This window comes from Lithobates pipiens, unplaced genomic scaffold (genome assembly GCF_037356315.1).
Source record: "Lithobates pipiens isolate NorthernLeopardFrog02 unplaced genomic scaffold, aLitPip1_a1.2 Scaffold_55, whole genome shotgun sequence".
Classification (NCBI taxonomy): domain Eukaryota; kingdom Metazoa; phylum Chordata; class Amphibia; order Anura; family Ranidae; genus Lithobates; species Lithobates pipiens.
In genome coordinates, this window is record NW_027507877.1 from 2,035,313 (window position 1) to 2,048,752 (window position 13,440).

Below are 13,440 nucleotides of genomic sequence, written 5' to 3' on the forward strand. Positions count from 1 at the left end.
ATCAACTGTAACTGCTGCAGCTGCCTGTGGTTAGAAACAGAACAACACTAGAAATTGGGGGTAGCTTCAGGTGTATACTGTGCAGGAGGCACACAACACCCACTGTAAATGCTCTAGGTTAACAAGCAAAGATGACACTGTCCCTGCCTATCCTGCTCTCTCTGCATGCCAACACACTACACAAGGCCGCCACGCTGGCGGCCTTATATAGTTTGGGGCGTGTACTAAACCCCCTGAGCTATAATTGGCCACAGGCATCCTGCCTGTGGCCAATTATGGCTCCCTCGCTGCCGGCGCTGTCATTGGCCAAGCATGCGGGGTCACAGTGCATGCTTGGCCAATCATGGGCCAGCAATGCACTGCGATGGCACAGTGCATCATGGGCCGTGAGCGCCACACGTATATGGCGCAAATGGCCCACAAAGTTCTGGATTTACTGAACAGGAGAACAGTCGGTTTTCGAGTCAAAGATGCGTTCGACTCAAACACCAAGCTCATCCCTAGCCAACAGTATGCACAACACTTTACAATATAAAAGGGAGACAGTACAGTTACCATAAAAGAACATACAAGAGAGTTATGGGGGCCCTGCTCATTAGAGCCTACAATCTTATAGGGACGGGCACATGGTTCAAAAGGTAATACAGTTGGGGGATGAGCTGATGGAAGAGTTAAAAGTTCAGTTGTTATGTGTAGGCATGATAAGATTCCCTGAAGAGATGAGATTCCAGTGATCGAGTAAAGGTGGCCAGAGTAGGAGATAGCTAGACAGACTGAGGTTGAGAGTTCCAGAGGATGGGCGAGGCTCTAGAGAAGTCCTGGAGGAAAGAGAGTTGGAGAGCAGGGAGTCTTGGGAGGAGCAGAAAGGAAGGTTTGGGTGATATTTCGGGGCAGATTTGTGAATGGATTTGTATGTTGTTGTTAGTATTTTGGATTAAATTCACTGGGCAATCGGAAACCAGTGTAGGGGTTGGAGGAGAGGGGAGGCAGTTACTGAGCAGTTGGTAAGGTAGAGGAGACTGACAGCAGCATTCATGATAGGTTGAAGAGGGAATAGCCTATGGGGAGGTAGACCTGTGAGAAGGGTATTGCAAGATTCAAGGCGAGAGATAACGAGGGAGTAAAGCATAGCAAGGTGGTTTAATTAAAAGTGGCCAATTTTAGAGATATTACGGAGATGTTGTCTACAAGCTTTTGACAGCGATTGGATTTAGGACCGAAAGGAAAGATCAGAGTCTAGGATTACACCGAGTACCCTGGCATGAGGGGAGGGTTAGTTGTAGTATTGATCTTGATGGAAAAGTCAGGGGCATGAATTAAAGGGAATATTACCAGCTTGGCTTAAGAAGGATTAGGTTTTAGGAAGTGGTGCGACATCCATGTTGATGTGCCAGTTAGTAAGTTAGTAATGTGGGAGGAGAGTGAAAGAGTGAGGTGAGGAGTAGAGAGCTAGATTTGGGTGTCATCAGTGTAGCGATGGTATTAGAAACTGTGGGAGGTTATTAAGTGACCAAGAGAAGAGGTGTACATAGGGGAGAGAAGGGTTTCTAAAACAGAGCCTTGGGGGACCCCAACAGAAAGAGGAAGTGGGGGGGCGTGGCCAGCGCGTGACTGGAATGGCCGCCTGAGACCTGAGCTCTCCACATCCACAGGGGCGTTAAGCGACTTCCCGCACACCTCAGCCCATACCGAGACCACAGTGACCGCCCTAACCTCCCGCTCTACCACGAGAGGATGTCGCGGAAACGAAAAGACTCCAGACCGCCCCGTAAGCTGACGGCTTTTATGTATCAGCCATCAGCGCGGCGAGGCCAAGATGGCGCCGCTCCGTCCGGGAGTCTCACATATGCAGAAGCCGCATCCTCCCCTCATAGAAGCACTGACTCCAGCGATTCGCCTACTACACTGGTAAGCGCTTCTAATGGCGGCGATCCACTCCGTCCCCCCCCGGGACTCCGACTACCCAAAGCCCAGTTAAAAGCAAAATGAGACTAGATGCATCAGAGCTAGGTGGGGATGGCTGTAATTCAAGTGAGCTTCCCTTCTCCACGCCAGTACCAGGCCCCCAGCCAGATGCCATTACCTCCTTCCCCACCATAGGGCAGACTGTTATTGACACTACCCTGAAGGAGATGCTTATTTCACTCCGCAGCTCCTTACAATCTGATATGCTTTCATTCATGCAAGGCTTTGATGGTGAATTGGGCCTAATGGATACCAGGGTTACTCATTTGGAAACTAACATGGATACCATGACTGCCACCATTAATGATTTAATCGACTCACATGAAGCACAGGCACAAGAAACTAAATGGCTGACTGACAAGTTGGCAAATTTAGAGGACAGGGCCAGGCGCAATAACTTCAAGATCAGAGGGGTGCCCGAGTCAATACAAAACGCTGATCTGCCTGCCTTTGCTAAAGGTCAGAAAGAGGAAGTGGTAAGAGGAGACAGAGTTGTAGGCAACACTCAGAGGCGTAACTAGCATCTTCAGGGCCCGGGTGCAAGAAACCATGAAGGGCCCCCACCAGGGACGTTGCTGGGTCTACAAAAGATCTCGGGGCTAGAGCCCATAGCAGCAAAGAAAAGAAAGTCATACACTTGGGCGGGCATACACATGTATATTAAAGATTATATATATATATAATGTCATTACATATCTGAGTACGGGTCCCCCACTTGCATCAGGGACCCCAGAGAACTTTCCTACTTACATTAGGGTCCCCAGAGAGCCTCCCCTTACATCAGGATCCCCAGAGAGCCTCCCCCTATATCAGGGTCCCCAGAGAGCCCCCCCTTACATCAGGGTTCCCAGAGAGCCCCCCCTTACATCAGGGTTCTCAGAGAGCCCCCCCTTACATCAGGGTTCTCAGAGAGCCCCCCCCTTACATCAGGGTTCCCAGAGAGCCCCCCCTTACATCAGGGTTCCCAGAGAGCCCCCCCTTACATCAGGGTTCCCAGAGAGCCCCCCTTACATCAGGGTTCCCAGAGAGCCCCCCCTTACATCAGGGTTCCCAGAGAGCCCCCCCTTACATCAGGGTTCCCAGAGAGCCCCCCCTTACATCAGGGTTCCCAGAGAGCCCCCCCTTACATCAGGGTTCCCAGAGAGCCCCCCCTTACATCAGGGTTCTCAGAGAGCCCCCCCCTTACATCAGGGTTCCCAGAGAGCCCCCCCTTACATCAGGGTTCCCAGAGAGCCCCCCCTTACATCAGGGTTCCCAGAGAGCCCCCCCTTACATCAGGGTTCCCAGAGAGCCCCCCCCTTACATCAGGGTTCCCAGAGAGCCCCCCCTCTTACATCAGGGTTCCCAGAGAGCCCCCCCTCTTACATCAGGGTCCCCAGAGAGCCCCCCCCTTACATCAGGGTCCCCAGAGAGCCCCCCCTTCCATAAGGGGTCCCCAGAGAGCCTCCCCCTACATCAGGGTCCCCAGAGAGCCTCCCCTTCCATAAGGGGTCCCCAGAGAGCCTCCCCCTACATCAGGGTCCCCAGAGAGCCCCCCCTTACATCAGGGTCCCCAGAGAGCCCCCCCTTACATCAGGGTCCCAGAGAGCCCCCCCTTACATCAGGGTCCCCAGAGAGCCCCCCCCCTTACATCAGGGTCCCCAGAGAGCCCCCCCCCTTACATCAGGGTCCCCAGAGAGCCCCCCCCCCCCTTACATCAGGGTCCCCAGAGAGCCCCCCCCCTTACATCAGGGTCCCCAGAGAGCCCCCCCCTTACATCAGGGTCTCCAGAGAGCCTCCCCCTACATCAGGTTCCCCAGAGAGCCTCCCCTTCCATAAGGGGCCCCCAGAGAGCCCCCTTACATCAAGGTCCCCAGAGAGCCCCCCCTTACATCAGGGTCCCCAGAGAGCCCCCCCCTTACATCAGGGTCCCCAGAGAGCCCCCCCTTACATCAGGGTCCCCAGAGAGCCCCCCCTTACATCAGGGTCCCCAGAGGGCCCCCCCTTACATCAGGGTCCCCAGAGGGCCCCCCCTTACATCAGGGTCCCCAGAGGGCCCCCCCCCTTACATTAGTGTCCCCAGACAGCTGACCCCCCCCCTTACATTAGTGTCCCCAGACAGCTGACCCCCCCCCCTTACATTAGTGTCCCCAGACAGCTGACCCCCCCCTTACATTAGTGTCCCCAGACAGCTGACCCCCCCCCCCCTTACATTAGTGTCCCCAGACAGCTGACCCCCCCCCCCCCTTCCAGAGGTTTCCCTGTACCTGGCTGGTGGAGGTGGGAGGTGGCGATCGGCAACTCTATGGTGTCCACAGGCAGGGGGATCTCCCTGGAGCTTGTAGTTCTTCTCCCAAGTGTATACAGTGGAGAAGAGAGGGGCCTCTGACCAGGGAATGTATCAGAAACAGTGTACAAGCAGAGCGACTCACTGAAAGTGAAACTGATACCTGCCCGGGTCAGAGGCCCCTCCCCTTTCCTCTCCGCTGTATACACTGACACTCGGGAAGAGAAAACTACAAGCCCCAGGCAGATCCCGCCGCTCACAGGCACCATAGAGCTGCCGATCGCCGCTTTCCACCTCCCCGCAGTGCTTTCTAAAGTGCCAGCCAGAGGTGCAGGGGAGATGCCAGGTCTTGGCCCCCCCCCACAGCGGCAGAACGGCAGGGCCCAGTCGCAAGTGCGACTGCAGCGACCCCTATAGTTCCGCCGCTGGCAACACTGAAGGAACGCTGTGATAGATAGGAGGAGAACCAGGAAAGAGGAGGATCTTGGAGGCCAAGAAAGTAGAGTTTATTGAGAAGGAGCGGGTGGTCAACAGTATCCGAGGCTGCAGAGAGGTCCAGTAGTAACAATGCAGTGTCTTGGCCTAGACTGACAAGGCCCAGGTCTAGGGCGGCACTTTGCAGGGGGGGGGGGAGCAAAAAAAGCCACCCCCACACCAAAAAAAGCCCCACTTGATATGTCCTCCCGAGTCCCGGCTCCCTCAGCTGCCTCCCGCACAAAATATACAGTCTCCAGCTTGCTGTGTTCACCATTCGGCACTTATTATTATGGGCAGTAAGGAGCAGTACAGGCCTGGGGGGGGGGGAGTGGCTGGCATTCCCATAAAGTGGCCGGTGACTGGACAGACCGGCTGCACATTGGTGGAGCCTAATGCACCGCCTACCCTCCTCCGTGTGGCATCCTTACATTGCATGTTCTCCTGGCCCGGGGCAAGGTCTGTCTGTTATAGGAGGAGAGAGAGAGGGAAAGAGAGGAGGATGAGGGCAACCCCCAGGCAGTGGCGAGAGCAGCACTGCTGCAGGTACGATTAATAAGTTACTATTACTTTTGTAAATCATTTGACAAGCAGCCAATCAAATATAAATATGGATTGAATTAATATACAGATCATTACGTAATGAAGTAATCGGTGCCACAAACTCATTAAACAGTCCAGATTCAGTGAAAGTTGATGTACTGCAAACTTTGCAGTACAAAGGGGGTGAATTGCTTGCCACTCTCAACCCTTCCTGTCAGTGGCGTAACTAGAACCTTCAGGGCCCCGGTGCAAGAAACCATGAAGGGCCCCCCTGAACCCCAGCCAGGGCCCTTCCCTCCGCGTCCGGCGGTGGAACTCCAAGGCGTGGTCACAGGTATGACCTTTGTGAGCCCTGTAGTTCCACCGCTGGTATCAGTAGTTTTTATCTATTTATTTATTTATTTTTACATTTTTAGGTGCCCCATTGGGGGACTGTCCCTAGGCAGGATTGGGTCCCCGTCCCCAGAAGAGATGAGGTCCTTTTCTCCAGGGCAGATGAAGTTACTGCCCCAGTTGAGAAGGGGTCCCTGTCCCCAGGGGAGGTGGGGGTCCCTGTCCCCAGGGGGATATGGAGGGGGTATGTAATAGTGTGTGCTAGCTGCCTATGCTCCTGCCGGCCATATGTAGAGGGGGCTGTATGGGCCCCCTGCATCACAGGGCCCAGTTGCGGTCGCAACTGCTGCACCCCCTATAGTTACGCCCCTGCTTCCTGTTCTCACCACTGTCCCAACAGCCTCCTTCACTGAATGTAGACAGTTTAATTAGTTTGTATTGATTTCAGCATGCCTGGGACACTTTGCAGTACGTGAAATTTCACTGAAAGTGGACTTTTTGCATTGATTTCAGTATGTGCAAAGTGCTCCATGCATGCTGAAATCACTACAAACGCCTTAAAAAGTCCACATTCAGTGAAAATGAATATACTGCAATGTGCGCCCTGCTGAAACCAAACATAATTCAGATACACCAATAAGCTGTGATATTATGCAACTGATGAGGCTGCACTGATTGCCAGTGATGAGGTGGCACTCTTAAGCACTGCACTGATAAAGCAGCAATGATAGGCTCCACTGGTGGCCCCTGATGGGGCTGCGCTGATTAGGCTGCACTGGGGGTCCCTGATAAGGCTGTACTGATGGCTGCTGATGAGGCCGCACTGATAGGCACTGATATGCTGCACCAATGAGGCTGCACTGATACGGCAGCACTGATGGGCACCGATAGGCTGCACTGGTGGACACTGATTAGGCAGCACTGATGAGGCTGCACTCTTCATTATTTTATTTCATGATTACCATCCCTTAAAATAATAGATACAACATTTGAAATTGTATACAAAACAACAAAATATACAAATAGACACTTGGTATCCACTTTTAAAGCGGAAGTAAACCCATTGATCTAACAGTTTGAAAAAAACATGGCATGCCGGAAATGTTAACTGTCACATTGGTTGTTCTCTCAACCAAACTGTCAAACCATCCAATGGCTGGTGTCATAACTGATCACATGTGCAGCTTCATGGCAGTTAAAGATTAAAGGGAGGCCAAGATGGCAGCTTCCTTGGCTGAAAACGATAGGAGGGTTTACTTCCACTTTAAGGTTCAGAGAGGAAGAGGTGGAGCTCTAAGGGGAAAGGGTGGAGCCTAAAGAGGAAGGGGTGTGGTTTACAGGTGACAGAGTGGGTATTGAACGGGAAGGGGTGGGTCATATTTAAATTAGAGGGTTTAGTCAGGCCTAGGGCAGCAGTAGTAAGAGTATGGAGTAGTGGCCATTGGTTTTAGTAGTTAGTAAATTATTATGGAGTCTTAGTAAGGCATTTTCTTTGGAGTGCAGCGAGCGAAAGGTAGACTGTGAGGGGCCAATACGTTTGTTTTCAGTGAGGTAGGACCTCAGAAGGTTGTAGACTAAGCTTTCTAGAATAAGCCATTTTTGAATATCAAAGATCTTTACCTTTCCATAGCTGACCAGATCTCCATGCCATCATCTCTATACAAGTAGTTGGGAATGTCCTCCATTCCTCTCTCCTTTATATCATCAGGGAGACAAAGGCTGCTATAGGTCACCTTAGGCATTGCTTTCTTCAAAAGTACTGGGACCCCTCCTTGCCCAGTCACCAAAGCCTTGAGAGAAAATACAGAAAAAACAAAAATGTGTGTAAAAATATTGTCATGTAATGAAATCTAACAAGAGTGTGATGAAAAGGAGATGAGAAGGTCCACCACCATCAAGGCTATAGGAGTTCATTAAGAACTTTAATGGCAAAAAAAAAAAAAAAAAACGAATTGGCGAACTGACAACAACATATCTCTTCTGCGGTAAAGTAGCTCACCTACCTTTCAATCACTGTACATTTAGGTGCGTAGAATTTAGGCAGTGCCAAGCTGACTGCACTCCCACGCATGCATTGGTGTAACATCATCTCAGGCCCGGCCAATTAAAACAACCAGGATCGATGCCCAGAGGCCGCCGGGCTGAAGATGTCCATGTCCAGCAGGGAGCTCCGGGAGATCGCGGTGCTGGAGTATAGATGAGTATAGCTTTGCTTTAACCACTTCGCGCCCAGGCCAATTCTGACATTTCTCTCCTACATGTAAAATTCCTAATTTTTTTTGCTAGAAAATTACATAGAACCCCCAAACATTATATATGTTTTTTTTTAGCAAAGACCCTAGAGAATACAATGGCGGTCGTTGCAACTTTTTATCTCGCACGGTATTTGCGCAGCAATTTTTCGAACATGTTTTTTTTTCAGAAAAAAAACTGTTTCATGCTTGAAAAAAAAAAACAGTAAAGTTAGACCAATTTTTTTGCATAATGTGAAAGAGGAGGATACGCCGAGTAAATAGATACCCAACATGTCACGCTTCAAAATTGCACGCGCTCGTGGAATGGCGCCAAGCTTTGGTATTTAAAAATCCCCATAGGCGACGCTTTAAATTTTTTCACTGGTTACATATTTTGGGTTACAGAGGAGGTCTAGGGCTAGAATTATTGCTCTCGCTCTAACTTTCGCGGCGATACCTCACATGTGTGGTTTGAACACCGTTTTCATATGTGGGCGGGACTTACGTATGCATTCGCTTCTGTGTGCGAGCTCACGGGGACAGGGGCGCTTTACATTTTTTTTTTTTTTTATTGTTAATTTTATTTTTATTTTTTTAGTTTTACACTTAAAAAAAAAAAAAAAAAAATGATGACTTTTATTCCTATTATCCTATTACAAGGAATGTAAACATGTAATAGGAATATGGCACGATCGGACCTATTTACAGTGAGATATGGAGGTCAATAAGACCCCACATCTCACCTCTAGGCTGGGAAGAATTAAAAAAAAAAAAAAAACGATCCTGGCTTCCTAGCCAGATTGGCGCCGTTAATTTGAATACAGATCGTTCGGAGGCCGGGCGCGATGTTATGACATCACGCCCGGCCTCTGAACGATCATAGAGACTCCGGGGACGATCTAGTCCGCCGGAAATCTCTATGGTAACTTGCGGGGGCCGGGGGAACCTGTGACCAAGTCGGTAGAAGCACTGGAGGGCGGCGGGAGGGCGGGGTGTCCCCTCCCGCCGCCCGTAAGAACGATCAAGCGGCGGAACAGCTGCTATGATCGTTCTTATGGTGTAGGGAATCGCCGGCTGAAAACGGCAATATCTGAATGATGTCTGTGGCCTCAGGCATCATTTAGATATAACCACTGAAACCCCATGACGTCAATAGACGTAGTGTGGGAACCAAGTGGTTAAAGAGGAAGTAAACCCTGATGGGTTTTACTTCCTCTTTCATTCCCTGCAAAGGTAAAGCATAATGGACTACTATGCATCGCATCGCATCGCATCGCATAGTAGCCCATTATATGTCACTTACCTGACACAGGAGCCAGCAAAGTCACCGCTGTCACCTGTAGTCCGGCGCATCCATCTTGTCGGTGGGGTCTCGCCGCTCCGCCGCTGTCATTCGGCAAAGCCGCGATGACGTCACTCCCGCGCATGCGCACGGGAGCCGACACGCGGTCTCGGTCATTGAAGATGCTGCGCTCAGTGCGCCTGCACGCCGCTGTCTACGCCGCTGTCTACGCCGCAGCAGTGCCTGTCTTCAAGCAAATATCTCCTAAACCGTATAGGTTTAGGAGATATTGCTTGGACCTACAGGTAAGCCTTAATCTAGGCTTACCTGTAGGTCAAAGTGTGTTGTAAGGGTTTACAACCACTTTAAGGAACTCATGGACCAGTACCAAGAGCAGCACTAAAACACAACATACTATAACATTTGTTTTCCCAGTTTGTCTCTTTGGGGTTTGCTTTGTAGGAATACCTGGAGATTTTCACATAAATTCAGACTCAGATTTATTTTCTTTTTTTTTGTTTACACGATCTGTTTGATTGCCATTGCTTTTTTTTTTTTTTTTATTAAATTGCATGTTCGGCCAAAACTTTTATTTTTATTTATTTTTTTTTTGGGATATAGTGGAGAAGGAGTAGACTCCCTGTCAATTTTTACTACTTTCTAAAGAATCAGTTGAAGGGATCTTTACACACAATAAATCCTTCTACGACTGCAGATAAAAACCCAATGGGGTTCTAATCCTTCCCAACTACCAAAAAGGATCAGACTAGTCATAAGTCTGTTCTGTTAAAAAAAAAAAAAAAAAAAAAATTTGCCCTGCAGGTGTAGCAGTTAGAGGGTTGAGCCAAATCATTTAGCACAGACAGGGGTGCTTACAATGGTCAATTTTTATTTATGTATGTAAAACAAGGGAAAAAAAGAAAAAAAAAAGGGGAAAAAAATAAAAAAAAAAAGGGGAAAAAAATTATCTTATAACGTATTAGCTGGAGTTTTGCTTCAATTTGTTAGTCTAAATCTGCCAGTACATTTAAGCATTCCCCTCTCCCCAGACTGACAATGCTGCTGCCCAAAATGTGCCCCTTCATCCAGAGTGTAGACACTCTAAAAACCCAAATCTGAGGCAGAGAAATAAAAGCTCAAATGCCTGTAAAAGCAGATTTTTTTTTTATTATTTTATTTTTTTTGCTGCAATGTGCAAAAGCCCCAATAGAGGTGTGTTACTGGCCAGATCACCAGGTCAAAACACACAGAAAAAAAAGCCCCCCCAAAAAAAAAAAAAAACGAAAAACAAACAACCACAAACAAATACAGCCACAACATCTAATGATTGGTAAAATGCAATATACCATATTATATCTTTTATACTGTATCTTTGGTTTTGGGTTTATTACCATTTTAAAGGGAGGGGAGGTACAAATAAGACCCTGAAAACTTGATTGGAAGTATGTTATGTGTAGTGGATGGAATTTTGGACAGAATGTCACACGCATGTACATTTAGTTTTTGCCTCAGAACAGTTGGGGGTTCTGGGGGTTAATTGTGTAGGTTAGGCCTTGACACTGGTCTGGCCAGGCTGTGTTTGGAAGTTCTGTCTGGTCATGTGAACGGTGAGGGGCACATGACAGGCCAGAACCAGGCCTGGTTGGACGTTTTGGGTATCAGCCTTCTCGGAACCAATCAGTGGGAGTGCCGGGCCCCGCTGGGGAGTCTGGGAGGGGGTACTTAAGAGGTGTGGGTCACGTGTTTAGTTAGAGGTGTTTGTGAGGCCTGTGTAGTCTGTTGTGGTTCCAAGACCGGGGTAGCCCCGTGAGGGGTCCCGGTCACGGGGTGTTCGACATCCCGCAACATGTTCCTGTCAGTGGTCCTTGATAGACCCGTCTGGTCTGGGGTAGGGATCCGTCTGTTCCTGAGTCTCGGAGCCGGCTGGTCCGAGGGGCAGTAACTGAGGGAGGATTCAAGGTGTCCGGGTGTGCTCTCAGGTTGGAGAGGCGCCACAGCTCGTGGAAGTGACCGGGGGAGGACTCTTCGGAGGAGGGTCGGCAAGTGGCATCCTGAGAAGTGCCTGGTTACTGAGTTAGGAAGGACATTGACAAGTCCACACTTTTTTAGTGCCATTGAGGAGACAGAGAACATTCCAGGTACTGAGGAAAAAGGTTCCTGTTCACTCTTAGTTACAACTTGTACATGTTCATAGGATTGCTTCAAGTTTTGAGTCAATGTGCTGACTGCCATGATCTCTGGCTAGAGATCTGTTCAGCCTTGAAGTACCCAGCTGCGAGTGGCTACTCTATGGATGGTATTAGAGACTTTGCTAGACTTGCAGTTCAAGATGCCCGAGTTCTTCACCCGTGCCCCCTGTTCCCATGAAAGACTGTGTTATTGGATGTTACTACTGCAAAATAAAACCTTTTAAAAAGGACTTTATCTGTATCAGCATTTAAGTCGTTGGGTATCAACCCTGGGAACCCCTAGACGCGGAAGAGCAGGCCAAGAGAAGGTAACCGGTAAGCCCAACAAGTCAAGGCCGCCCTGCAAGGGATGTGGCCGCTACATGTGTGACAGAGATTGCAATCATTTTATCTTAGTTCTGTTCAGTAACAATTGTGTACAACTGATGAAAACAAAAGGGGTAGGGGGGTAATATTAGGGGCATTAGTGGTAGGGTAACCAAAGCACATAAACCCAGGGTAAATATAGTAGCATGTCCTAGTTGTAATCTTGGAACACCCAAGAGGATAGTATGTGACCGGACAAAATATATTAATACATTAAAATGTTTGTTCACCAATGCCAGAAGTCTGCCAAGCAAAATAGGTGAGTTGGAAGCTCTGGTGCATCAGGAGGCTATGATGTAATCGGTATTGCTGAGACTTGGCTTCATTCCTCACATGACTGGGCTATTAATATTCCTGGCTATGCACTCTTTCGGAAAGACAGAGTAAAAATGAAAGGTGGCGGGGTCTGTCTCTATGTGAGAAGTGATCTCAAAGCGAGTGAGAAAGAGGACCTGGTGGATGGAGAGTGTGATGAGTGAAGCATTATGGGTGGAACTGCATACAGATGCGCGTAGTTCAAAGTTAATCGTTGGAGTTTGTTATAGACCACCCAATGTTAATGAGGAGGTGGAGACTCAGCTCCTTGCACAGATAGAAAGGGCTGCAAGGGCTGGGACAGTGATAATAATGGGGGATTTTAACTACCAAGAAATTGACTGGGGTAATGGCACTGCTGGGACAGTTAAAGGGCAAAAATGTATAAACCTATTACAGGACAATTTTATGGTCCAGTTTATTGAGGCCCCAACTAGGAATGATGCTCTGTTGGACCTGGTAATCTCAAAGCATGCAGAACGTATTACTAATGTTCAGATAAAGGAACATCTGGGTAGCAGTGACCATAACATGATTTGATGTTAGCTGTAAGCAAAAATCACATACGGGAAAGATAAAAACACTTAATTTCAAGAGAGCAAATTTCCCAAGGATGAGGGCCGCTCTCCAGGACTTAGACTGGGAGAGAATATTGGCACCAATGGGCACCGAACAGAAATGGGAATTCTTCAAAAACACTGTTTGTGATCTCACTGCAAAGTATATTCCCATGGGCAATAAGTTTAAAAGGTTAAAAATAAAACCGATGTGGCTCACGGCCAAAGTTAAAACAGCTATAAAACTATAAAAAAAGAGTTTTTAAAAAATATAAAAATGAAGGAACGCTAGTGTCATTTAAATGTTACAAGGAATATAACAGAATATGTAAAAAGGAAATCAAGGATTCAAAAATTCAAAATGAAAGGCAGATTGAAAAAGATAGTAGGACAAACCCCAAAAAATTCTTCAAATATATTAATAGTAAAAAGGTCAAGTCTGAGCATGTAGGCCCTTTACAAAATAATCTGGAGTGGGTGACTGGGGACAAAGAGAAGGCTAACTTATTAAATACTTTCTTCAGCTCTGTGTATACAAAGGAGCATGGGGGAGCTCATGTCCATAATGGGGGTAGTAGTGACGCAGCCCCAAATCCACAATGGCTCAAAAGTGATATGGTCCAGAAATATTTGGACAGAATAAAAGCACTTGGACCTGATGGCATCCACCCACCGATCCTAAAAGAATTGAGCTCTGTAATTTCAAAGCCATTGTATCTAATTTTTAGGGACTCATTAACCACTTGCCGACCGCCGCACGATGATATACGTCGGCAGAATGGCACGGGCAGGCATATGGGCGTATATATAAGTCCCTGCCTTCCCGCGGGTGGGGGGCCCGATCGGGCCCCCCCCCGGTGCCTGCGGCGGTCGGCATTCGTTCGGGAGCGATCCGGGATGAGGGGGCGGCCATTCA

At 48.5% G+C, this 13,440-nt stretch overlaps 1 protein-coding gene across 1 annotated transcript in view; it reads right to left on the bottom strand.

The window, feature by feature from the left end:
• Positions 1–13,440, bottom strand: part of LOC143957711 (hydroperoxide isomerase ALOXE3-like) — a 181,562-nt gene that overhangs the window by 40,999 nt on the left and 127,123 nt on the right. The window contains exon 10 of the mRNA XM_077467406.1: positions 7,202–7,371. Within this exon, the coding sequence (XP_077323532.1) occupies positions 7,202–7,371 (170 nt within the window). The remainder of the gene's footprint in view (positions 1–7,201; positions 7,372–13,440) is intronic.